Here is a 27,247-nt window from a genome sequence, read left to right on the forward strand (position 1 = left end):
GGGAGGAGAGGTAGGAGAAGTTAAGAGACGTGCCCAAAATCAAACAACTTTGGGCAGCAATTATGTCCCAAACACTCACTGTTCAAGGGTTAGCGAATAAAAAACACCCAAATCCCTGACCTTCTAGACTAGATAAGACAAGATGCAAACTTCAAGAAGTGCTAAGGAGAAAAATTAAGCAAGGTAAGGGGGTTGGTGAGGGGAAGAGCATTAGAATAGATGATTGCATTTGAATCCCAGCTCATACACTCTCTGGCTGTGCCCACGACCCAGTTACTTAAGCTGTCTGGCTTTGTTTTCCCTCTTCGGCGTAGCAGATAGAGTGCCCTCCTCATGTGATTGTTCTGAGGACTAAGGAGATGAAACAAATTGCTACGTGTCAAGAATTAAAACCATGTATTTCCTATGTGCCAACTACTCTTTTAGCCCATGTTTATGTTATAGAACTCAATTCCCACCACAACCCTAGGTGGTGGTTACTATTACCAGCTCCCTTTTTAGAGATGGAGAAACCCAAGTCAAAAGACTTCAACACAGGCCCCCTTCAGAGTATAAGGTACCTGTGTCTATAAGGGCTCATAAACTTCATGCACATGCACACACACATTTACATGCATTTTATACTAATGCTGCCAGAAAGGACTTTAAGCAATGCTGTTCTCTATTTGTGCTGTTCAATAGGGCAACCAGTAACTTCTTGTCTCTATCGACACTTGAAAATTACCTACTCTGACAGAGGAAATAAACTTTTAATTAATTGAAATTTAAATAGCCACATGTGGCTTATGGCTACCACACTGGACAGCTTGGTCCAATGATATAGGCATAACACATAATATGGATAGTAGGAGAGTCATATATCCAGTTAGTCCAGTTAGTATTAGAGCCAAGGCTCCAAATAGCCTGAGTCCATCTAGGGTACTGGGAACATGTTAAAAAATTGACCATGTTGGGTGGAGCCAAGTATGATGTCCTCAAAGTCGGGTCTCGAGAGAGCAAATTCGATTTAGTAGGCAACAGGAAGTCTCTGCAGGTTTCTAAGGCACAGTCACTGTTGACAACATTATAAGAACATTTAGGAAGATGTGGGTACACAGATCAGATAACATCTATGAAAGGGAAGGCAGTACTAAGCTAACCAAGAAAACCAAGCACTCCTATATATTTGCAGTAAATCTGGTGGGAGTTTGATGAGTGAAACTGGAAATTCCAGATGGAGCTGCACCAGAGAATATATTGTTTGAACCTCTTATGGGCAAAGAAATCAAATTCTCTAAGTTTAAGCCCAGATAAGACCCAAGAGTAAAATGTATGGCTCTAATAAAAATGAAAATTGCAAAATAGGATGTGTTTAATTAAATACCTATAAGACCTATTTAATTATTAGATTTAGTATATGTTTTTAAAAATCCCTTTCATTTGAATGGTTTTTGAAGTTAGGTTTTCTCACTTTGTAAAAAATTTCCAAGATTAAGCAATGATTGTTGAGAAAACATAGACAACTTTAAATGTAATGAGTTATTCCTAGTCAATAATTACAAAAGCTGTAAATAGCAGGTGGGAAGATCAATACGTGAAAAGAAAAGAGAGGAAATATAGCCTGGTCTGAGACCAGAATGCTCATTACAACAGCTTATGTAAGCAACATAAACATGAAAATATGCTGGATCTTGTTCTTTCCTGAAAATAAACTTGCTGATAGAAATGATGTTGGAGATAAAATCCTACATATATATGCTCTAGGAGAAAAGCTAATGCTAAACACCAAATGCTCAGTCTCTTAAATTCAAGTTAAAAGAGACTACATGCTGTTTTCCATTTTGAGATAGTTACCTGGGAGAGGTAGTTGAATTACATATCATTGATTTAGTAAATTTCTTCCATAGCCTACACTGGGAATTCAAAATCCTGCCCGATGAAATGTGCACCAAACCTCACCATTTGTTTCTTTGGGGAGAAAAACTACACCCTTTTGTATGACAGATATTCCTTAATGTTTAGTACATTTCTTGCACGTGCATCTATGAGGGGCAGGAACTACTTCAACTGTTTAGTTTCTTGAGATGCACTCCAAACACACTCTAGGACATTTCTCCTGATGTGATGAATCTATGGAGAGGTAATGTGGGTAAACTGTTCTTTCAACTCAGCTCCCATGAGTCCCTTACCAGGAACTGGCATAAAGACAAGGGTTCAGTTTCAAGAGGTACAGAAGCCTGGAAGCATTTGAAGAGGTTTGCTTTTTTTTTTTTACTCTTTGTTCTGGATTCACCGTAGCTGTAACATGACCAGCGCTTGCTCTCCTATACACCCATCAGGTATTCCAGGACAAAAGCTTAGGACGATTGGCCAGAAACCTTATCCTTAAAGTCTGAGGCACAACGTACTTTGCTTCAATTGCTGTTATACTGGCATGATCCTGAGATACATTTGGGCATAATTTGCCATCTGGACTCAGTAATTTCAAAGGCCCTGAAAATTGCTCACAGACAACATGCAGGTAAGTTTCTTATCATCTTTGAAGCATTTGCTATCTATTATAATAGACTTTTGACAAGGCTGGAGTTTCTTCTATGTACAAATAACCAGCACTGAGAAAATGGAAAGGAGTTCAGATTATAATTGCAGGAGTTTGGTCTGGTTGTTTTTTTTTCCTATTCAACAGACATGGAAAAGTAAAAGATGGGAGTCAGGATTCTCTAGTGGTTAAGAGTGAGCATTGGAATTTGACATACTTGAGCTCAAATCATGGCCATACCCCACCCTCTTATGCACTGAACGATACTGGGCAAATTATTAAACAGCTTGGATGCTCAATTTAATTTTGAAGGAAACCTACCTGAGAGGGATATTACCATGGCATGTAAAGTGCTTCGCACAGTGCCTGGCCCACAACAAGTGTTCAAAAAGCGGTAACTACTATTATGGGAGGCTTTGTTGATCAAAGCTCCAAAGAACAGAGACTCAGTTCCTTTAACATCCCATGGTTATTATATTACAAGACGGCATGTGCTCTTTTAGACGGAAAGTTTCCATCTCCTCTGATGAAGTGGTGGGAGTGACACAAGTGCGTCCCAGATCTCTGAAGGGGTGCTAGCAGACAGCAGACACGGATCTGCCCACATTGACAAACATGTCAGATGGCTTAAAGGACATTGTTAAAATAGACCATCAGAATTCAGTATTAGATTAAGCTAAAAAGTCATACTGGAAGAATGTAAATGTTTGATAGTCGCCATTGTACAGTGGCCCACAAAAGTAACCACATCATTGAAAAAATAGCTCTTGACCTTTGTAATCAGAGAAGAAACTGATCCAAGTGCTTCGATTCCAGGAAGAATATCATGTATTTTCCTTTAGGCTTTTAGCACAGTGATGCCACTTGTCACTTTATATGCATATTATCTGTGTTGGATTCCACTTGGCTTCCCCAGTGTTTAACATAGAGCCTTACATATAGTAGCCAGGCTTTCATCCAAACAGGCAAGAAAACAACCAACCAGCATTTTATTCAGTTTCCACTTTGTGCCAGACACTGCATTCAGCAGCACTGGAGAAGACAAGGGCGTGACGCCTGCTCTCCAGGAGGCCACAATCTAGTTGGAGAGACAGATTAACAAAAAGAAATGAGAAACACTTAAAATAATGTACCACCCACCAAGTACTAAAAAGTACGTATAGTGTTCAGTGGGGGCAAAAACAGAAGTGGAGATGAAGGTTGAATGAACATGTGTTTGTTTCTTATTTAGGTGACATTCTGCAGTCTTCGGACTCACCAGTGGTGTTTCATTCTCTTTAATGTTATCCTATTTCATGCCTTGCTTTTTGGGGCTGACTTTGTGGAAGAATACTTTCTGCATGCTTTGCCTTATGTAGACATGAAAGTTCTGGAAATTAAGGACAAGGCAAGAAAATTGAACATGGAGCCCCTAAGAAGTAATCTTTCCAAATATTATATCTTGAGCCAATCGGAGGTGTGTAAAGGGAAGAACATATTTTTGCTCTCTCTCATCTTCAGTAGCCCAGGAAATCGAACAAGACGGGACCTCATCAGGAAGACCTGGGGTAATGTGACCAGTGTTCAAGGGTACCCCATTCTCACCCTGTTTGCTTTGGGGATGCCTAATTTGGTAATTACCCAGCAAGAGATAGACAAAGAGTCACATAAGAATAATGACATAATTGAAGGAATCTTTTTGGACAGTGCTGAGAACCAAACCATGAAGACCATCACAATGACGCAGTGGGCTGTGACTTTCTGCCCTAATGCCCTGTTCATTCTCAAGGTTGATGACGAGATGTTTGTCAATCTACCAAACTTGGTAGATTATCTTCTCAACCTGAAAGAACGCCTTGAAGATATCTACGTAGGAAGAGTTATCCATCAGGATATGCCCAACAGAGACCCTAACAGCCAGGAATTTGTCCCTCTTAGCAAGTACCCAGAAAAGTACTACCCAGATTACTGCAGTAGTGAGGCTTTCATTATGTCCCAAGACGTGGCTCGGATGATGTATGTGGTTTTCAAAGAAGTACCCATTATGGTGCCTGCGGATGTGTTTGTAGGAATTTGTGCCAAGTCTATTGGCCTTATACCCATCCACAGTTCAAGGTTTTCTGGGAAAAGACACATCAGATACAACAGATGTTGCTATAAGTTTATCTTCACATCTTCAGAAATGACAGATGCCGAAATGCTCTTGGCATGGAAGGAAATTAATGATGGGAAAGAATGTACACTGTTTGAGACTTACTCCGGACTCATTTCCTGCAAACTTCTGACATACCTTGATAGCTTTAAACGTTTTCATATTGACACCCTAAAAAATAATGCCATGTATTATGGTGATTAGGATATTTTTCTTATAGGTGTGCTTTTTAAATTACCTCCTACCTTATTATAAAAAAGCATTTCTCCTTTGTGGTTAATTAGTTTTAATTGTATTGGGTTGCAAAATGTTTTTAGTGCCCTGATATACTACATCATACTGAAATCTTAAAGAATTTAAATTGGCATAGCACGATTCTTTTCAAAATAAAGCCTCTTGTCCAGAGAAGTCAGAACATTACATTTAATTACAACCCCAAGTCTTGTTTCTCTTTACAGCTAGTGAATTTTTTAAAAAATCACATTCTATGGAACTGTCATGACTCAGTGGTGACTAATGTTTGAGAATGCTCAGAAGGAAAGAAAATACTAAATAAGGAAGTTTAAAAAATGTTCGTCTTGTCTGAAAACAGGAAACATTTTAGTAATCTGGGTGGTAGACTACCTTCAACTTAAAAGTTTCAGCTACCTAGTATGTATTAACTTAAATCTCACTAGAGTTAACTTTTTGTGAAATGAATGATTTTCATCATCTACTAATTAGGCAGTATGCATCTATATGTCATGTTATACATACATTCTGTATTAGTTTCCTAGGGATGTCATAACAAGTACCACAAAGAGGGTGACGTGAAACAACAGAAACTTTTTTGCTTGAAGTTCTAGAGACTAGAAGTCAGAAATCAAGGTGTCCACAGGGATATGCTCTCTCTGAAACCTAGAGAACCCTTCCCTGTCTCGTCTAGCTGTTGGTGGTTGCCAGCAATCCTTGGCTTATAGATGCATGATTTTAATTTCTGCTTCCATCTTCACATGGCCTTCTCCTGTGTGTCTGTGACTTCATATAGTCTTTCCGCTGTGCTGGTCTCTGTGTCCAAATTTTCCTCTTGAGGACACCACCAGTCATTGGTTAGGCCCCACCCTAATGACCTCATCTTAACTTGATTACATCAACAATCAAGCAAATCAGTGACTTGTCCTGAAATAAGGTCACATTCACCGGTGCCAGGGATTAGGATTTAAATATATCTTTTGAGGGGGATGCAATTCGACCCACAATACGCATTTCCTGATTCCTCTTGTATAACTAGGCACTAAATCAATAGTTTCCATCCTGGGGTTCTTGGGATTTCAGGTGTCCCCAAAGGAATATATTTTGAAAAGCCCTGCCATGACAACTTATTAATCTCTTCTTTGGATATATTACTAAACTGTACTGGACCGTTTATGTGCAAAATCAGCCTTGTAGGGGTTATGGACTAACTGAGGTGTGGCAAGTGGTTAGCAGTAGATCTGGCCTATAGTCTTCAATAAGGGGAAGAGGTAGCATTTAAGAACTTACGGTATGTTCTGAGTTAAACAGCTTAGGCTCAAATCACAACTCCGCTTACTTGCTGTGTGACCATGTGCACGTCCTCTAACTCTGTTGTGTCTCAGCTGTGAACAGGGTAATAACAGTACCTAACTCCTAGAAGTGGGAGGATAGCAACATGAGTTAATACATGAAAGCTTTTAGAACAATGCCTGACACACAGTATCTTTAAAATATAACCAAGGAACAAAAGGGGAATCATCAGACTAATCCTCAGAAAGCCAGGTTAATATTCTGACTCTGGGCTATGCAACTTGTAGAAGGCTTAGTGTGTTTGTCTGCAAAACGATACTTAACTTATAAGGCTGTTATACGGATAAAATGAGAAAATGCACACCAAGTGCCTAACATAAAGTAAATGCTAAGAAATGATAGCTACTCTTTGTAGTCATTATAAACAAATTTGCTGTTTTCCCCTAGGCTTTGGTCATATTGAATTACCTGTAGTTCCCCAAATGTGGTCTCTTGTTTTCAAATCTGTACCTCTGCTTGCAGTATTTATTAAATGCAAAATAAAATAATAATTTGCAAATTTTATTTGATCTTTAAAAAAAATTACAGGCACAAAATTAGAGTATGTAGGCCATATATATAGGACAGGCCATCCTCTGAGCTCTGACATTAAATAAATAAAATCAACATCATGAACTGAGTTAAACAAAAGTCACCTTAAAAAGACAGAATGTTTCTTCCAGGCCAGGAAGAGCTGGCTGTAGCCTAATTAGTTATGGAAACAAGGAAAAAGGAGGCTCAGGGCTCCAGAGATGGCAGAAAGGAGATGCTTGATCTGGGGACAAGAGAGTTCCAGGCAACTGAGAGCCATTTTGTTACAAAGCAGGGATGGTTTATCAATGTCACCATGGCTTCAAAGAAACCTATCTCTAGATTCTTAACTGGCATACTCTGATAGCACTCTCACGCAGAAGCCTCTGGATTGGTGGTTGGTGTCTTTAGAGAGCAGGGCACTGGAAAATAGGCCAGAGCACTTCTTGATCATGAAAAGGAAGTGCATGCGTCCTTTGCTAACTGATGAGAGGGCATCCTGGTTTACACACAGCATCCCTCTGTTTGACTCTGGTTATTAGGAGTCCATTTCCCTCTCTCTGATCAACTCCATATTGCCTTGATGGATTTGAAAAATTAAAAGCAAAACCCTCAAAAATGATGACCCACCAATAAATAAACACAGTTTGGGGACCTTTCTGGGTTGGCATGTTATCCTCTCTCCTCCCCCAAAACCACAGCAGAGTAAAATTCATTGATCAATAGCAAAAAAGCATCAAAGAATACTAGAAACATTTTTAAAAGGTTTACTGTCTAGTTTTCAAAGGAAGTATAGTAACAAAAAAAATCAAAAGAGACCTTATCAAAAGTATTTATTCTTAGAGAACATAATATTAAGATCCCATATTATTTGGGATCTTAATAATTAGTATTTTCAAAGAATACTTATATCCAAGACTCTATAAATGGAATCAGAATGGGGGAAAGGACAAAAAGATCATGAAGAGAAACAACTGAGTTCCATTTTAGATGAAGCAGATTTAAAATAAGATAGTAAATCCACGGAAATTTTCTGGGAGAGCAAAACTTCCATCTTCTTGCAAAACAGTAAAGCAAAAAAACATCTCTTTCAATTACAACCAAGTTTGTCTGCTCTCTTGGTTTCACACTGTACTTCAGTGCAGGAACACAGCAAATGTCCATGATAATTCTGGAGGGGAGAGAAGTCTTCGTTTTAAAAAATACAGAGGGAGTCAAATGCGTTAGGAGAAGTTTTGGTCCAAAAATGGTCTAGACTCTAGAAGAAATCATTCAGCTCCTTCCACTGCCGTTGTGGAAACAGGTTTCACGTAGTATGGACCTTCACTCAGGTAAGTTCTGAGCCTCAAATAATTTGGGTTCCCAAAGATTTCTGCAACTGTCTTAGAATTGGCTAATGCTTTCACCAGTTCATATTTGGCATCCTTTGAAGCTTTGTCATGCTCCACGGACCGGTCCATCACATACTCTACAAAACCTGGACTGTTAAACATAAGTTTCTGAGCCCAGGGTTGGTTTGCAATGGCCTGAAATGGAAGGCAGAAAGAACACAATTCCTCTGAGGCTTAAGAAAAAAATTAACTTTGTTAGTGCAACGGCTCAATCCTTAGAAAGAAATCTGGCAACATGAACCTTAAAAATGTTAATTTTATGCCTAAGCAAATTCCCTCCAGGAAATCTAATTTAAGAAAATAATCTAAAGGTTAGGAAAAAACCTTTGTATACAAAGATGTTCATAACAGTGTGACAGTTACAACATAAATGTGTAATAGTGGGGCATGGGTAAATTATGGTATATAGCAATAAAAAGTTAAATAAAATTAAGAATATTAAAAAAGGCAAGTCTGTTATATAAAAAAATAGATTCAAATTATATACATGGCATAATTATAAAAGCAGAAAATAAAGACAAAAACTAGGGCAGAAAAGACTGTCCTAAAGAAACTCTTACATACATGCCTAAGATGGTATTTTGAGAATGTTCATTGTATAGCATCATTTGTAACAGATACTATCTAAATCTTTATTTACATTGTGGCTTTACAGTGAAATACTAATGGCTTTCTAATTGCCTCTTTGGTACAGATAAATCCTAAAAACATAGTATCTAAGATGATAGAAACATGATACCATTTATAAAGTTTATGTAAAATACTGTAATTTGTTTAAAGATATATATGTACATAGTAAAAGTACAAAATGATTTGTGCATTTGTAAATGCTGAATTCATGATAGTAATTACATTCAGGAAATAGGAAAGGGAACTGGATTAGGCAGAGGTAGCAAAGTATGACTGTATGTTTGAAATATTTCATCCATCCATCCATCAACCCATCAACATTAACACTATTACTAATAGGAAATACACCAAACAGGTATGATTTTATGTGAGTTTAAAAATATCTACTTCTCAATCTTTTCCAATTTTTAAAATAATGAAAAGCAACTTTTAGAATGGTTTTTTAAAAATGTCACTACTACATTTTAATGAAGAACAAGGAACAAGCAAGTTGATAGCTTAGTTCCTTCCTCTCCAAATGTGTTCTGCAGACCAGCAGCAGAAGTACCACGTGGGAGCTTGTTTGAAGTTCAAGATCTCAGGCTCCATCCCTGAACCACTGAATCAGAACCTACATTTTAACAAGATCTTAAAGTTTGGGAAACATCAGGCTAGTTAACAATAGTGGAGGATGAAGGGTGGGCTGAAATAAAAACAGCTGTAACAACAACTACATCAAAAAGTAGAACATAAGGTAGAAAAGTGAGGGGGACAATAATGTAATAATGAAAATAACCATGACAGAAGCCAAAATGCGCTCCGCAGCGACTTTTGGCATGGGTGAAATAGCCTAAAGACAATTTTCCTGAGGTTGCCAGGGATGTTGTATCCTTCAAGACCCAGATTATGTAAAAGGGGGGAACACCCCAAAAATCCCAGAATTTATTAAAAATTGTGTATTTACTCTTACATGTTTAAACTTCAGTCACCTTCAAAGTACTCTCCATTTGATGCAATACACCTATCGAGACATTTTTTCCACTGCTCAGAACAGTTTTGCGCTCCTTGATTTTGATACTTTTTAGCGCTTCTGCTCTGCCATTTGTTTCACCTCATCCACACTGGCAAAACGTCTCCCTTTGAGGACTTTTTTCATCCCGGGAAACAACAACAAAAAAAGTTGCTCTGGTAAGATGGGGTGAATAGGGAGGGTGGGGCCAGGGGTCATGCCATTTTTGGTTAAAAGCTGCTAAACACTGAGTGCAGTGTGAGCAGGTGCACTCATAAATCACCCATCATGAAATGGGCAAACGTGTTGAAAGACTCTTCAAAAAAAATTCACTGAGGCCGAACGTAGGCTCTCAGAATGCCAGACGGTGCACTGCCACAGACGGGGGCCTAGAACATGCACCCCATGGGGGAAGCCTGTACTGGAGGGGCCCACCCTCCAGAGATAATTCCAGTATTTTGGGGGTTCCCCCTCATATCACATCCTGCAGGAAGTCTTTCCTTCCTTGTCATCTCCACCTTCTTATTCCCTGCCTCTGTCAGAAAACATGCTGCTTGAGATTCCCTTTTTGAGATTACTACAGTGATGACTATATTTTCATGAGCCCAGGTACCGTGGTTAAGTGCTGGGGTTACAAGGTTAAATCAGATATGGCTCCAATTCTCAACAAACTCTATTTGGCAGGTCAGTAAATGAACATTTTCAACATACTGTAATAAACAGAACACAGAGGTATAATCCTTATCACAACCCTTAATAATTATCTAATTAACTGTACAATTATATTTACTGTCTGGGTCCCTCAAAAGACAGAGAGTTACATGAAAGGAAGACCTTTGTATATTTTGTTTACTCTTGTATCCCTAGCACCTAGCAATAACAAAACAAAACAAAAAAAAGAAACCCAACCAATATTTGCCGAATGAATGAGTAAATGCAAAGTATAAGCCCTGGCGGGTATGGCTCAGTGGACTGAGTGCTAGCCTGCAAACCTAAAAGTTGCTGGTTCAATTCCCGGTCAGGACATGTGCCTGGGTTGCAGGTTGGGTCCCCAGTTGTGGATGTGAGAGAAGCAACTGATCAATGTATTTCTATCTCTCACACATTGATGTTTCTCTCTCTCTTTCTCCCTCCCTTCCCCTCTCTCTAAAAATAAATAAAATGTTTTTTGTTTTTTTGTTTTTTAGCGAAGGGAAGGGAAAGAGAAAAAGAGGGAGAGGAACACCAATGTGTGGTTGCCTCTCATGCATCTCCCCACCAGGGACCTGGCCCACAACCCACACATGTGCCCTGACTGGGAATCAAACTGGCGACCCTTTGGTTCACAGGCCCACGCTCAATCCACTGAACCACATCAGCCAGGACAATAAATTAAATCTTAAAAAAAAAAGTATGAGAGCCAACATTTCTTAGGTCAGCCTGTGGTTTTGGGCAAAGCTTACTGAGGATAGTTGAGCTAGCCCTTGAAAATGAGTAAGATGGTAACAGGTAAAGTCAGGGAACAGTGTTGAAAACAGACAGCACACAAACACCCAGAGATATGAAGCAAACAGTCTGGAATTACTAGAGCAGTAAGTGCCAGAAGGGGAATGGCTCAAAGTAAGGCCCAGGAAGACCAGCCTAGGTCAGTAAGGGCTTGCTTGATGGCAGATAAGGAATCTAGAACTAATTCTGTGATCCCACAGCACCCTGTGCTCTGACACAGCATCTAATACCATTTACTTAAACAATCTACATACACATCTGTCTCCCTCATTAGTCTATAGTAATAGCAGGGGCCAGAAACCACCATGCACTAGTGTATTCCTGGGACAGGGCAGAGGGCCTGGCTCACTGCAAGTACTCAGGTGTGGAACGGCAGAGCCCCAGAAGGACCCGTGGGAAAGAAGATGCCTACCGTGAGCACTTTTAAGGCAGCACAGTGTAATTCAGGAAAGGGTTGATTACTCATGCCACGAAAGAGCTCCAACGGGTCCCGAGCTAAAGAAGAAAACCAGGATTCTGTCATCCTCAGGAGGTCATCAGTCTGCTGCTCAGGCTATGGGACAGAAAAGAAAAATCTCAAGGTGTCTGGAAGTCAGCAAACCTGGGTTCTGATGGTACCCTGTCATTAACTTGCTGTGTGATCTCTGCCAAGTCCGGAGCATTTTTCCCCAAACCCAGCCCAGATTTTCCCAGTTTTTAGATCTGGCTGATTAAGGAGTCTCTAGACTCTGCTCCAGTTCCAATACTCTATGCTTCCACTTTAACTTTAAAAATGTAACTAGTCATATAAAGAGGGTCACCCTCTTTTACTAAGGGTAAGAAAGACGGCATTTATTTCGTCAACATTTTAAGTTAACCAGTATTATGTTAACTCATACAGACTTACTCTCCCAGACATATCCCATTATCATTCCTTAATTTCCTAGGCTACTTACTGGTAAATAAAGAAGAGATGAAACTGCATCCAAACACCTAATTTTGAGCTCTGTAGAGGCATTCTTTGCTTGATATCCTATTCTCGTGAGTAAGCGTTCAAATCGAGTTCCTTTGAAGGACAACGAGATTGCTTACATTGTTGTAAAATACAAGTAACATAAAATTTACCATTTTAACCATTTTTAGGCACACAGCTCAGTGGCATCAAGCACATTCACGTCGTTGTGTGACCATCACCACCATCGGTCTCCAGGACTTGTTCGTCGTTTCAGACCGAAAGTCATACTCGTTCAACAGTAACTCCCCGTTCCTCTCACTTCCTGTACCTTCTGTCTCCAGTTATTTTAGGTACACCATGTAAGTGGAATTATACAGCATTTATCCTTTTGTGTCTGCTTATTTCACTTAGCATGTCTTTGTGGTTTCTCCATGTTATAGCAAGTATGAGAATTTCATTCACTTTTAAGGCTGAATAACATTCCATTGTATGTATATACCACATTTTATTTATTCTTTCATCCATCAATGAACACTTGGGCTATTTATACCCTTTTTGGCTATTGTTAATAATAGCTATTAATGAGCACAGGTGTACAAGTATCTATTGGAGTCAGTTTCCAAGTCTTTTGGGTATATACCTGGAGGTGGAATTGCTGGATCATACGGTAGTTCTATGTTTAATTTTCTGAGGAACCGCCACACTGTTTTCCACAGTGGCTGCAGCACTTTACCTTCCGACCAGATATGCACAAGGGTAAAATACAAGTAACATAATATTTCTCACATCCTTGTCAACACTTGTTATTTTATTTTTTAATAATAGCCAGCTTAATGGGTGCTAAGTGAACAATGAGATGTTTAAAGTATGCTTTGCTTTCATACACTGTGACCCCATCAGTCTAAACTAACATAAAAATAAACATACAGTCAGCGACCAAGAGAGAAGCCCACAAGACACATTTATATGCAATACAGCATATGTAGGTCAAAGTGTAATACAGCATAAGTATTTATATGTGTAATACAGTAATACAGCATATGTAGGTCAAAGTGTAGAGGACTTGCAATCAAAGGGCCTGGATTTGAATAGCAGCTGCCCCACAGACTGTATGATCTTAGAAAATTTTCTTAACTTCTCTGAGTTTCAGCTACCTTATCTATAAAATGAGAATGACAATATATGTTCTTTGAAGGATTTCAGGATTCTGTTCTTAGAAAGGTACATATAACAAGGATACTAGTTGTGTTACACAACAGCATATTAATTCTGAACATAGAGTGTACAAGTTTTAACAGTGCTACATATTATTTGTTTGTGTGGAATTCATAGTGCTTGTAAGATACTCATGGATGTTCCATAAAAGTATCATTTTTTTTAAAGATTTTATTTATTTATTTTTAGAGAGGGAAGGGAGGGAGATAGAGAGAGAGAGAGAGAGAAACATCAATGTGTGGTTGCTGGGGGTTATGGCCTGCAACCCAGAAATGTACCCTGGCTGGGAATCGAACCTGGGACACTTTGGTTCCCAGCCCGCGCTCAATCCACTGAACTACGCCAGCCAGGGCTCATAAAAGTATCGTTTGTAACAATAGTATCTTGCAACAAACTTTTCTTCTTCCTTCATATTACAAATATAAAAATTTGGCTTTTCATTAAATATTCACAACCTTGAGAAGTAATTGTTACACTCTTTTTTTAAAAAAGAGGAAAATGAGGCCTAGAGTAGTGAAGTAAATAAAACCCAAAAGCTAAGTCAGTGTTAGAACTGGGACATGAACCCAGGTCTTTCTGAGTCCAGCCCATCATCTGTGTACCAGGAATACTGTTCAAGGAAGATGCAGAGGGGAAAGGGTGTTTGGACCAGCGAAGTTTAAAAAAATTCACTGATAATTACAACTTTTTAGAGATGAGTCTAAGGTCATGATAAAAAGACTGCCATATGTAAAAGTAGTTCCTATAACGTAACTAATATACCAGCCAATGAACTCATAACAAGTCGTACCGACCTGTCTTCTGTAAAACCTGCTTTCCTTCGACGTTGGACCCCAGGATTCCAATCGTGTCCACTGCTACGCCAATCATGGTGGGGTCCTGACTTTCTGTCATTTCAAAGACTTTTTCCACAAAAACAGGATAACGCTCACAGATCTGTTGAGGACTATCCATGATAGCCAGGTTTCCAAAAAACTTCACAAATCCTAGAGATATGTACAAAAATATATTTTAATAGGGGAAGAAGACAGCATAAATTGTGGGTCCTGTGTTTTCATAGGGACAGTAAGAAACTACAGGCCAGGAGGAGAAGAAAGGCTATGGTACTGTATTGCCTGGAAATCAGACAGACCATAAGGAACTACTGAAGGACCCGAAATGTGTGGTGCTGAGGGAACAGGAACCCCATGGTGTCAATGGAGCCGGGTCCAAACACTGAAGCATCGTCACGTGCAAGAGGGAGAACAAAGAAAGACCAGTGGATATGTATCACAGGAAGGTAAGTTTGGAGTCATTATTAGGAAGAAATTTTAAAACAGATTTTCAACAATAAAGTAATCGAGGCTACCTCATAAAAGAAAATCTCCAATTTCTGGAAGTGTTCAAGAAAAACTAATCAACCATGTCTTTGAACAGAATAGCTGGAGTAGTTCTTATATTAGCTAAAGATTACAACTCAGAGATTTGATGAATCTGTGAATATACTGTCAATATCATTACTCATGTCTTTGTTTATGTTTCTTTTGGATGAGGTGCAAAGGAAACCATCCTGATGCTGTAAACAGCAGTACTTTCAGAAAACCAGAATCGACAACAGCACATGGCTCTCAGAGCAACAGGTTCCACCTCATGGGTTGGGTGGGGTTGGGTGTCATCTCAAGGGCATAAGCTCTAAAGGAGATAACCCCTGGCCTCCCCCGACAGGGATAACTCAGAAACAAAACATGCACCATCGCTTCCACAGGCATCAACATTTCTTACCTGGCAAGTAGAAGCTAGAGAAAGGGTCTGAATCTGCCCCAACAATTATATTAGAAATCTGATCAATTACTCCTTCTTGAGCAAGGTACTGCCGTCCATGATGAGTATATGCCAATGATGTCACCATTTCTACACAGGTGGCTCTGAAATGCCAAGATTTTGCATAGGAGTTAGCATGGTTTGTAAATTGTTTTCAGGTAGGTCATCTTACTTAACTCTTCCCACCAAATCAGAAAGGCCAATAATCCTGGCTCTACTTTTCAGATGAGAGTTCAGGATGAGAAAATTGTAGCAACTTATCTAGAATCACATTTTTATTAAAAGGTAGAGTTTAGACTAAAATCTTGATTTTCTGACGTAAGACCCACTTACTTGTTTCTACTATACCATAGCTACTTCCTAAGAGATTTTATTTTTTTAACTTGTATTTTATCTTGAAATGTCAAACATACACTAAAGAGAATAGAACAGTAAGCCCCCAGGTACCCATAATCCTGACTATACAGTTATCTCAATTTTGCTTTACTTATTTCACTTTTTTTTTTTGCTGAATCATGTTAAATTCTTGGCATTTATCTCTGCACAGTTTAGTATACATTTCTAAAAAACATGAATATTTTCTAATATAATTATGTCTTACCACATATTACAAAATTAACAATAATTCTCTGGTACCACATAATATCCAACCATGATCAAATTTTCCCAAGGTATTTTAAGTGACTATTTGCAGGGTTTTCCCCCTATGTCATAAAATCTGATACAGAGCTAAAAAAACTAACAAAATAATTTCCTTATTAGGAATGCTATGAATTAGTGTAACTGGTGACTGCCTTATGCATAGGAGTTCAACAATTCCAGTCACATTTAAAGAACATGGGACGCCCTGGCTGGCATAGCTCAGTGGATTGAGCGTGGGCTGTGAACCAGGCATTGCAGGTTCAATTCCCAGTCAGGGCACATGCCTAGGTTGCAGGCCACGGCCCCCCATCAACCGCACACTGATGTTTCTCTCTCTCTCTCTTTCTCTCTCTCTCTCTGTCTCTTTCCCTTCCCTCTCTAAAAATAAATAAATAAAATCTTAAAAAAAAAAACAAACCCATGGGACAACCAGAAAATCATTTAAGATAACGAAAACAAAATCTGTGCACACAAAGGTAACTATAAGTGCTATCACAACAGCAAAATACTTGGAAGCACACCAAGTATTCAACAGTGAGGGTGTATCAGTAAATTGTGTGGAATATCAACAAGGAAACATTTGACGAATATAAAGGGGACTTGGGGGTACAGGGCTGGGAGTGAAAAGACTAAAATTAGCATTTCTTTCAGGACCTATGTCAGCCATTGTATTGGTCTCTATGGTAAATGCACTTAATCCTCATATTATCTTCTTTATAAATTCATCATCATTCTATTTAGCTGAGGAAGCTTGAGGTGCAAAATGGTTATAATACTTCGTCCAAGATCAAACAACTAATAAGTAGAGATGCAGGCAATTGCAAATCTTACTCATTTTCATAAGTCCATGTTCTTCTATCATGCTACAGTGCTATTATTTAACAATGTCAAAAAGTGTGGACAAGAGTACATAAAGTAATGCAGAACGGCAGTTATCATGTGATTGCAACTTTTTAAGAGCAGGCATGTATGCCTAAGGACAGGGAACACAGTCATTCAAAAGTAGCTGTGCCATCATACCAGGCTTTGCTAAGTTCCAGTGTGCTGTCACAATACCACTTGAGCAATTTTCTAAAGGCCCCTCCTTCAGGACATACATCTGTTATGAGACTGCAGCCTGACCACAAGCCGCACTAGGGACGATGAGTCCCAAGACTATTTCCTGGCCCTCCAAAGGAGGATATTTCACTCTAAGAACTCTCTCAGCCAACATACCTGACCAGCACATCCTCACCAGTCAGTTCCCTGAGAAGCTGGGTCACCAATCCACTGGCGGTACAGTAGTGTAAAGATTCTGGTGACACAGAAGAAATCTCCACAATTAGCTGAAAGAAAAGAACAGAAATAGCAGAAAAGATAAAACTGCACCAAAGGTGTTAATCTCATTTTAAGTTAAATGCAGAATTAGGCACTTCATATAAATGAATTTTTAAAAATGGATTATTTGTCTCCATAAGTAGGAAAATTTCACTGAACATGTAAGAAACTACTTTGTCGCAGACACACTCCATTGTATCTGCACTTTTTACAAAAGCCTGAATCAGAAACAACAAACAGATTATAAAAATCATTCATGTATTCTATCTGTCAGTCATTACTCATTCATTTACCAAGTATGTCCTGAGGGCTTAGTGGAGACAGAGGACACTGAAGGATTTCAAGCAGAGACATGACAGAACCAGATCTGGATTTCTGAAGATCTTTCTGACTGCAAGGGAAGACAGACTAGTGGTGACAACAATGAATGAGACCAGCCTGGATGCAAATACAGTAGTCCCAGTGAGAGACACTGGCAGCTTGGACTAGCATGCTGGTGACTACGCCAAGGAAGAGAAGTGCATGTGTTTAAGAAAAACTGACATAACTTAATGACTAAAAGGGGATGTGGCCAGGAGAACAAGGCCTCATAGAGAATGAGCTCGAGGTCTAATACCAGACCACATGGACTATGAGACAACCAGTTAGTTGTTGCTGTTTTTTTTTTTTTTTAAGAATTTTTTTTTTAAGATTTTATTTATTTTTAGAGAGGGAAGGGAGGGAGATAGAGATAGAGAGAGAGAAACATCAATGTGCGGTTGCTGGGGGTTATGGCCTGCAACCCAGGAATGTACCCTAGCTGGGAATCGAACCTGGGACACTTTGGTTCCCAGCCCGCGCTCAATCCACTGAGCTACGCCAGCCAGGGCTCAGTTGTTGCTGTTTTTTATTAGGGGCATAAGGTGGGTGGAAAAGACCGGGGGGTTAGTTTCAACATGATGTGAGGGGCCTAGAATATGTCCAAGGGGGAGAGAGAGTAAGCAGTTGGACATGAACGTCTGAGCTCAGAAGAGAGGTCTGGTTAGACGTTAACATTTGAGAGTCATCACCGTTACAGGTGAGATCTTAAGTCCCGGGATGAATAAAACTGCCTAGGAATGAATGCAGATTACAGGGGGAAGAGGGCTTGGAACTTTGCCTTCACAAACCCAACAATTACTAGTTCAACAGAGGACAACTAGCTAGGAGGCTGAGAAGAAACATTGAGAGAGGCAGAGGAAAAACTGGGATAGCTTGATATCGAGGCAAGCAAAGTAATAAAGTGTTTTGAGGAAGAAATTAAAGACTGTACAGGACTTGTGTTTAATATACAGCCTACTAATTGTGTGGCCTTGGGTTAATTACTCCATCAATAGTGAGGTTTATGATAATGATGTATAAGGTTTAATGTGAGAATTAAAAACAATACATGTGAGGATTTAGCACAGTGCTCAGTACAAAGCTGGTGCAAACAAAACCATTTCTTCTTACTACTACAACTAAGCTTCTCAAAGTCTAGTTTCAATGGTATCTCCTCTATTATAGTAATTAATAAAGCAGTATACATATATACATTTTTTAATCCTCACCTGAGGATCTGCTTATTGACTTCTTTTTAAAGAGAGAGAAATGGGTGGGGTGGAGAGACAGAGAGAGAGAAACATCGATCAGTTGCCTCCCATATGCACCCTGACCAGGGATCAAACCCACAACCTATATATATGCCCTGACCAGGAGTAGAACCTACAATCTTTCAGTGTACAGGATGACAGTCCAACCAACTGAGCCGCCCAGTGAGGGCTGCAGTATACATATTTTTATAACACTGTCTCACGCACTAGGTGAGGAGTTCACCCCTATATCCCCAGTACTCAGTATGGGGCCTAGCACAGACTATATACTCAATAAATACATGTTAAATGAGCCACACTGCCTTCCAAAGTAATTCTTACTGCATTTGAATTATAGGCATCAGAAAGTATGCTTTCTGTCTTACCTCATAGACCCTGTATCGAACAATGTCATTTGTTTTCATTACAGTTTTCAAATCATCCAGCAGATTGCTTTCAAATAAAGCCTCCAGTCCAGCTTGGGTCAGTGATATTCTTGACAGGGATTTAATGGCCTTATAAAGAAAGAAAATCTCTCTTAAGTCATAAAAATACAAAATATTAATATCTACTTCATAAGATTGATGTGAAGATTAACATATGGAATGTACCTTATAAAATGAGCATTCCCTATGTTTTAGCTACTAGTATTTATAATTAGAAAAGATACACAGTATTCCTAATAGAAAATAATTACGTAAGTTTTGCTTCTTAGGAAGTAACCAATGTACGCCCTATGGCAGATAATTTAGATATGCGCATTCTAGAAAATAGAAGGGGTTTACCAGTACTTATTTGACACCATTTATTTATGTGATGCCCTATATATAAAGCTGTGAATTCAATTATACAAATCATCCCTTCCAAACCTTCACCTCTCAATCCAGAGAGCCTCCTTTGTCTTTTAGGACACCAGTATCGCTGCATGTTTATTTAAGCTGATGGTTCTAGCTGACTCACCGCTTTAGCTACAGATAGATTCTCTCCCCCAATACAATAAACGATTTGTTTTAGTAATTCAGGATTATTTAGAATCTCAGTAACAGCATCAGAATTTTCAACAATTCTTCCGACCTGAAAGAAAAAAACAATCAGAAATGCTCTTCTAGGGTAGGGCAACAGCTAAACACATGATACTCAAATTACCTTCCTGTGCAGTTATTTTAAGAGTTACTGAGTACAACTATAAGACAAGTCATTAAAAATTTCAAATGACCCCAATTCACTAAAGCCAAACACACATATTGCATAGTGACATCTTTGAAAGAAAATGGGAAAAAAAAAAAAAAAGGCTGGGTAAAGACTTCAGAACCTCAGTGAGTACAAACAATAAAAATCCTAGTTCTATCCATTTTTAGCTACACTGAAACCCTGGGCAAATTAAATAACTTCTCTGAGCCTAACTTATTGTCTGTAAAATGGGAATAACCATACTTAAATGCAAGACAGTAATGAAGATTAAATGAGACTAAATAGGTAAAGCACATACTACAATATCTGTAGTATGTCTAAACAATAAATACTTTCCCCAGTTTGTTGAAAGAACACTTTAGAGGAGAAAAGGAAAAAAAGTAGTTGAATACCTACTGGATAAACTAGCTGCTCAGCTCCTAACATTCTCAGCAGTAATTCTTCACTCAAATAGTAACATGTTTTGATTACCAGGGTGGTAAGAGTTACTGTCTTGGTTCTTGGTTAAGTGACCTTTCAATACAGCTTCATTCATGTCACTATAATAAGACTTAATATGGCAATCTTTTTCTCTAGACTAGGGACTCCTTTAAGGAAAGAAACAGGCTTTACCTATCTTGGTAGCTCTAACAGCACATGGTACATTGTCTGGCATATAAAAGTAACTTAGTATTTGATGAATGAATGATGCCAATGGTCCGTAGAACTTCTTTCTTTAGCTTGTATCCCCTTGGTCATAGCTACATACACTAGAATAGATTACAAACTCCCTAGGGACAGAGAGATCATGATTTCTTCATCTCTCTGCACAGAGCCTAGCGTACAGCCAATAAGGAAACCAACACTAGTCACCAAGTATTGGTTCCCTTACTATGTGCTAGAAAAACTTCATACCTGGGATAGAGTGAGTATTTTTACAGAATCATCAGGGTGTGTCAGTCCCTTCTGCAGGTCAACCCTGAGGTTCCGGGCCAAGTGAACTGGCTCTACAGCTTGGAGCAACCTCTCCAGAATGGATACACACAAAGTAGTCTGTTCCCTAAAGGAGACGTGAAAGACCACATTAGTTCATGTCCTGCCAAGTAGAAAGGAACCTGGTAATATCTGACACCTAGTTCAACGATGATCTTTACACAGATTGTTCAAAACGCCAGCTACTAAGGAGACTAAAGGGTAATGAAAACAAATACAATAAAGATTAAATTAAAAATACATAAATAAACCAAAATTTAACTTGGAAATATAAAAAAACCCCACCAGTTTCTAGTTTAACATTAAATATTTATTAAACATTTATTCAGTACCTATATGTTGGGGCTATAAAGAAGGGTAAGGTATAATACATTCTACAACCTCAAGGCACTCAGTCTAATGGAAGATGCAGGCAACTATAGTCCAGTTAGATAAATGCTAGGTTAGAGCTGGAAGCCGTGGGAGCTCAGTATAGAATGCAGGGTACAGGGTACACCTGAGCAAAGTTTTAGGAAAAAGTGGGAGTTAGTAAGAGAAGAAGGGTGTTCCAGGTAAAGCCATAGAACATGAAAAGGTACAGAAGACTGAGACAGTATAATATGCTCAAGGAACCACATGTGCTTGGTATGACTGGGGTCAGGATGGGAGAGAAGGGGGAAGAAGGTAAAAGGAAAGAGATGAATGGCAAGAAATTAAATAGAAAAAATGCACAGCAGTCAGATTCTGATAGATCTTTTATGTCCTGCTATGGAATTTTGCCTTTTTCCAGAAGGCCATGGCAAGTCAAGAAAGTGATTTTAAAGCAGAAGTAACAACTAAAGCAGATGTATCAACTAAATACACAAATGTGGTATAGCCACACAAAATGAAATACTATTGAGCCATAAAAGAAATAAATACTGATGCATGTTACAACATAAACCTTGAAAATATGCAAAGTGAAAGAAGTGAGACACAAAGATTTCCTTTTGATGATGATTTTATTTCCTTGAAATGCCCAGAAGAGACAAATCTAGAGACAGAAAGTAGACCACTGGCTGCCAGGAGCTGGGGGAGGGAATAAGAGAGGAAATGGGGAGAGAATGCTAATGCTAATGGGTTTCTTTTCCTTAAAAAAAAAAAAAAATTGCAATTGTACATACCACAACATTTACTATTTTAACCATTTTTAAATGCCCAGTTCTGCGGCATTAAGTATATTCACAATGCTGTGCAATCATCACCAGTATCCAGCTGCAGAATTTTCTCATCTTTCATTAAAACAAACTCTAGATATTAAACACAAACTTCCTATTTTCCTTTTCCCTCAACCCCTGGAAACCACCATTCTACTTTCTCTCTGTGAATTTCACCACCCCACATACCTCACGTAAATGGGATAGTGTCTGCCTTATTTCACTTGGTACAATATTTTCAAAGTTCATCCACATTGCAGCATGTGTTAGAATTCCCCTCCTAGCCCTAGCTAGCATAGCTCAGTGGATTGAGTGTGGGCTGAGAACCAAAGTGTCGCAGGTTCGATTCCCAGTCAGGGCACATGCCTAGGTTGCAGGCCACGGCCCCCAGCAACTGCACATTGATGTTTCTCTCTCTCTCTCTTTCTCCCTCCCTTCCCTCTCTAAAAATAAATAAATAAACTCTTAAAAAAAAAGTTAAATATACACCAACATATGATCCAGCCACTCCATTCCTAGGTATTTACTCAAAGAGCAAAGAAAGAACACGCCTATGTAAAGACTTGTACACAAATGTTCATAGCAGTATTATCTGTGATATACCCAAGCTGGAAACCATGCAAATGTTCATTAACAGAGAAACTGATAAACAAATTGTAGTAGATCTGTACTATGGACCACTACTTGGCAACAAAAAGGGATGAAGTATTCCTTCATACTCCATTGATAAATCTTAGAATAATTATGCTGAGTCAAAGAAACTAAAGAATATATACTATATGACTCCATTTATATAAAATGGTAAAGAAAAAAAAAAAAACAAGGGAAAACTCATCTATAGTGATAGAATGCAGATAAGTGGTTGCCTGGCTGAAGTGGAGAGGGACTTCTAAGGGGCACAAGGAAATGTGGGGGTGAGAGATACCTTCAGTATCTTGATTGTGGTGACAGTTTCTTGGGTATATAGATGTCAGAACTTGTCAAACTGTACATTTTATTATATGTCGTTTATATAAATTATAGCTCAATAAATCTGTTTTTTTAAAAAACCAATAGTAGGTTGATGGGGGGCTCCACCCACAGAACTCCCCTGGGTCGTCACGGATGAGAATAAAAATGCCCAATGCACGATCTGTATGGGGAGGAAAAGTGACCAGTCCCTCAAAGGAGAAAGGCCCTGAACACCTTCCTCCCTGCATTTTTATTGGGTTCAGCTCAGAGATACATAGTATGCACATAAAACTCATCACCCAGTGCCTAAAAAGCTGCAGTCATGAAAAACCGACTTCATTTACAGATAATAGTTGAAGAAAAAACAGGGATTGTCTCTGGTCAGAGTTGGCTTTAACTCAGGTGCTGTTTCATAGCAACAGGGCAGAACAAACCTCAAAGGAAACCATGTATATTCTTTCTCTGGCCAGATTCGCCCCCAGGAGCTATCTGTTCCAGTACAAGGTCGCAACTGCCTCTTGGGCATGGTTCCCAGGCAGAGTCAGGCAGGGAGAGCAAAGCAGCCGAGAGACTAGGAGACTTTTGCAGAAACACTGAGGACTCAGGCTATGACAAAGCCAAGGGATGAGTGTCTTTCTGCCCCTTTTCTAAAGACTCCTAAGTCCTTCCCTGATAGCTCTTTGCAACAGTGCCTGTCTTAGGTTGTCCCTCCTCCTTTGAGGGATCTTACCCAACACTGGCTAACCAGTCATCTGCCCAGGCCAAGCAGGGGGAAGTGAGTGAGGCAGGGGCTATGGTCCTGCCAGGAGGAAATGTTCTGTCTCCTTAGTGGCTCATGTCCCCAAGGCCTTTTCACTCAGCCCTAGCCATGGGACAAAAGGCTACAGTCCCTGAAACCATGCAGGACAGCTCGCAACAGTGCATTAAAATGTATAATGCACAAATTTCAGGTCACATGTGGCCCTTTGGTACCAAGAAGTCAAAGAGTTAATAACTTATAATAGTTTTGTTTGACTTCCATGTGGTAAAGCAGTAATCTTAGGAATTAATTTTTCACAAAACCTCCTATCAAGATTCTAGATTTACATTCATTTGATCAGATACTGACCAGTATATAGCAATCTGTGTGAGTTAATCAGGATAATAGCAATATCCCCATGGATTGTCAATCTACGCAGAGAATTACTTCCACAACTGCAGCTGGTATGCACTATGTATGTACCCAGTTTTGAATTACCCTGTCTTTCAATTTCCATTAAAATTGTTTCCTAGAGCACTGCTCATTCATTCAGCAAACCAACTCCCCCATGGACCTTATTCTCCAGACTGCCCTTCATTTCAGATCCTACTGCATCTCTGGTGTTAACTTACATTGTGACCTTTAAAGTCTCTTCATCCATATTACAAACAGGTTTGGAAGAAGTGGTCACTCCAAAACTACTGAGTCTAATCTTCTATTGGGCATATATTGTATTGTCTGCTAAGCCCTAGACGGGATACAGAGGTGGACAAAATACAGCCCCGCCTTTGAAGAATTTACAAACCTGAAATAAACACATACGCAGCTGTGACATAAGGCAATGGTGGCAAGTATCATTAACAGAAATAACAATAATGTCCTTCAGGAGATCTGAGGACCAGTCACTGACAACCAGAGTGACCAGGAAAGACTTTCTGGAGGGGATGGCACTTCACCTGGGCCGTCAGGGATGGAGAGAATTTAAGATACGGAGAGGGCATGTCAGGTAGAACTGGCAGGAACAAAGCTAGGAAAGCGCCAAGTCACGCTCAAGGGAAGAGAGTGGTAGCTGGAGGAGATGAAATAGGTGTTGAGGAGGAGAGGGAAAGTATGTGTTGAGGCTGAAAAGCATGCTGGTCCAAATGCCAGACTAAGAAGTCATGACTTTACACTGTAGGCAGCGGGGAAACCGCAGGAAAGATGTGAGCCAGCTGGGCCCAGAAGTTCACCGTGGTTGCAGCATGGGAAGGACACACTTAGAAAAGGAAGCCTTGAGGTGACAGGTCAGACGAATGCAGCATATGTAACACAGAGAAAACAGAGGCCTGAATTAAAGAGGGCAAGCAAGAGATATTTTACAAGCTGACCTGAATAATGTTAACTAATGGATTTAGTGAAAGGAAAATGTATGAAAATGGGAGGAATCTTAGGTCAGAGCCAAGAAACCCTCCTAAAGGATGCACTGTGGATCCAGTAAGTCATTCTCTTTTCAAGTAGGAAATTCCTGGATCACAAATATTTTTTAACTTCTAAATTATGAAATACAACATTTTTTTAGTCAAACACTACAAATGTGCGTGAAATGAAAAGTAAAGGTCCCTGTCCTATCATTCTAAGTCCCACTTCCATATTAATAGTTTCTGCTCTATCTTTCAGATATTCCCAATTTACAATAGCCTGGGTGTGTGTCTGTGTGGGGGGATTGGAATCCTTTTTTCCCCAAAATTATTCCTAACGCAATCATAAACTCCTATAATTCTTTCATTCGACACAGAGCTCTATAGACACATATAGAGATCTACCTCAACTTTTCTAATAGCGGCATAGCGTTACATGGTAATGTGTCAAAACTTATCTAGAATCCCCCTTTTTAAAGATGTTATTTATTTTTAGAGAGAGGGGAAGGGAAGGAGAAATAGAGAGGGAGAAACATCAATGTGTGGTTGCCTCTCCTGCACCTCCTACTGGGGACCTGGCCCCCAACCCAGGCACGTGCCCTGACTGGGAATCCAAGCAGCAACCCTTTGATTCCCTGGCGCATGCTCAATCCACTGAGCCACACCAGCCAGGGCTAGAATCCCATGTTAATAGATATTAAGGTTGTTTTTAGTTTTCTTATGTCACCTTCTGTTAGAATATTCTTTTTTTTTAAATATCTTATTTATTTATTTTTAGAGAGGGAAGGGAGGGAGATAGAGAAACATCAATGTGCGGTTGCTGGGGGTCATGGCCTGCAACCCAGGCATGTGCCCTGACTGGGAGTCAAACCTGCGACACTTTGGTTAGCAGCCTGTGCTCAATCCACTGAGCTACTCCAGCCAGGGCTAGAATATTCTTGTATATTCATTTTGTGAGCAAGTATACCTGCATGTTAAATTCCCATAACAGGAATTACTGGGTCAAATGGTACGTGAGTCTAAAATACTGGATCTAAAATATTGAAACTAAAATAGTGGATCTTGCCATATTGCTACGATAGGTCCCCTTCTTCAGAGAAGAAAAAAGTCAAGCACTTGTACACACGATCGTGGCCTCCTCCCTGTGGGTGCGCAACCTCGCTTTCCCCGCTCAACTCCTATTTCAAAATGAAGGCAATGAGGCCAAGAGAGGGTCAGGGGCACAGCTCACAAGCTGGACTTGAACCCCATCTTTTGCCTCTGAGCCTAGGGTCCTTCCCTCAGAAACGACAGCTTTTCTTTTTTTTTTTTTTTAACCTTCTTTTGAGACTGGAAAAGCCCTGCCTTCATCCCGTCCGCCCCCCGTCTCCGTACTCAGGGGCGTCTCTCCCCGCCCCCGCCACCCCGCTCAAGCTGTGGGCTCCTCTCACCGTTGGTTCTCATTGAGCAGAGAGAAAAGCGGGCCAAGGTGCAGTTCCGCCGCGTGCTCGCGGAGCTCGCTGAGCGGCACCGCCTGCAGCACCGACTGGAGCGCGCGCAGCTCCTCCAGCGGCGCTTCCAGCCGCGACACCTCCCTCAATAGTGTCAGCACCTGGGCCGCCATCATCCCCCGCAGGAGAAGGGGCTCGCCCCGCCGCCCGCCGCCCGCCCGGCTCCCGACGTGCCTCTCCAGGTCTCGCGAGATCTGACGCAAGCAGCCTCTTCTCCCGGATTTCGGGCTGTGACTGCAAACCCTCCAGGAGCAGGGCGGAGCTGGCGGACCGCGCGCGCTCTGGAACTGCCAGACTCGTGAGACGTGTGTCTGTTAGGGCCGAACCGACGATCCTTCGTGAGTGTGGAGTTGCTGTCCGGCGACACCTGAGGCGCCGCTCAATTGGTCACGCACTTGTACTTTTCCTGTTGGCCTGTATATTTCCCACGGGGCTTGAAGGCTCGTCAAATACCTGGCAAGCGGAATAGTGAGAGTGAGGACCCACGGAAGGTTACGCGGTTTTGCGAGCAGCCTCCTGGCTCTCAAGCCATGCTCTCCGCAGAGGCGAGGGCGGGAGTGGCAGAGGCCGCTGAGGACTGGGCGGCGGCTGAGGCCAC

General features: G+C 40.2%; 2 protein-coding genes across 2 annotated transcripts; one reads left to right on the top strand and one right to left on the bottom strand.

Annotated features, from left to right (window-relative positions):
* Positions 1-3,749: 3,749 nt before the first annotated feature.
* B3GALT9 (beta-1,3-galactosyltransferase 9) lies at positions 3,750-4,853 on the top strand. The gene has a single exon (XM_045840036.1). It carries the CDS (start codon positions 3,879-3,881, stop codon positions 4,851-4,853), a length of 975 nt encoding a protein of 324 aa, XP_045695992.1. The 5' UTR covers positions 3,750-3,878.
* Positions 4,854-7,559: 2,706 nt separating this feature from the next.
* Positions 7,560-26,839, bottom strand: PSMD5 (proteasome 26S subunit, non-ATPase 5). Its single transcript, XM_045840734.1, has 10 exons — positions 26,590-26,839; positions 20,820-20,964; positions 19,695-19,808; positions 19,121-19,249; positions 17,044-17,153; positions 15,148-15,290; positions 14,181-14,372; positions 12,173-12,282; positions 11,650-11,790; positions 7,560-8,269 (listed from the first exon to the last, which is right to left on the bottom strand). The coding sequence occupies exons 1-10, from the start codon at positions 26,763-26,765 to the stop codon at positions 8,012-8,014; spliced, it is 1,518 nt and encodes a 505-aa protein (XP_045696690.1). The 5' UTR covers positions 26,766-26,839; the 3' UTR covers positions 7,560-8,011.
* Positions 26,840-27,247: the final 408 nt, after the last annotated feature.

Source organism: Phyllostomus hastatus, unplaced genomic scaffold (genome assembly GCF_019186645.2).
Source record: "Phyllostomus hastatus isolate PE091 unplaced genomic scaffold, TTU_PhHast_1.1 phas_contig_34, whole genome shotgun sequence".
Lineage (NCBI taxonomy): Eukaryota > Metazoa > Chordata > Mammalia > Chiroptera > Phyllostomidae > Phyllostomus > Phyllostomus hastatus.

Excerpts from the sequence above, each read along its gene's own strand:
- B3GALT9 (XM_045840036.1), top strand. The coding sequence starts at position 3,879 with ATGAAAGTTCTGGAAATTAAGGACAAGGCAAGAAAATTGAACATGGAG.
- PSMD5 (XM_045840734.1), bottom strand. The coding sequence starts at position 26,765 with ATGATGGCGGCCCAGGTGCTGACACTATTGAGGGAGGTGTCGCGGCTG. Across the intron at positions 17,154-19,120 it reads TTCGATACAGGGTCTATGAG|CTAATTGTGGAGATTTCTTC; the intron begins GTAAGACAGAAA and ends CTTTTCTTTCAG. Across the intron at positions 14,373-15,147 it reads CTCTAGCTTCTACTTGCCAG|GATTTGTGAAGTTTTTTGGA; the intron begins GTAAGAAATGTT and ends ACATATCTCTAG.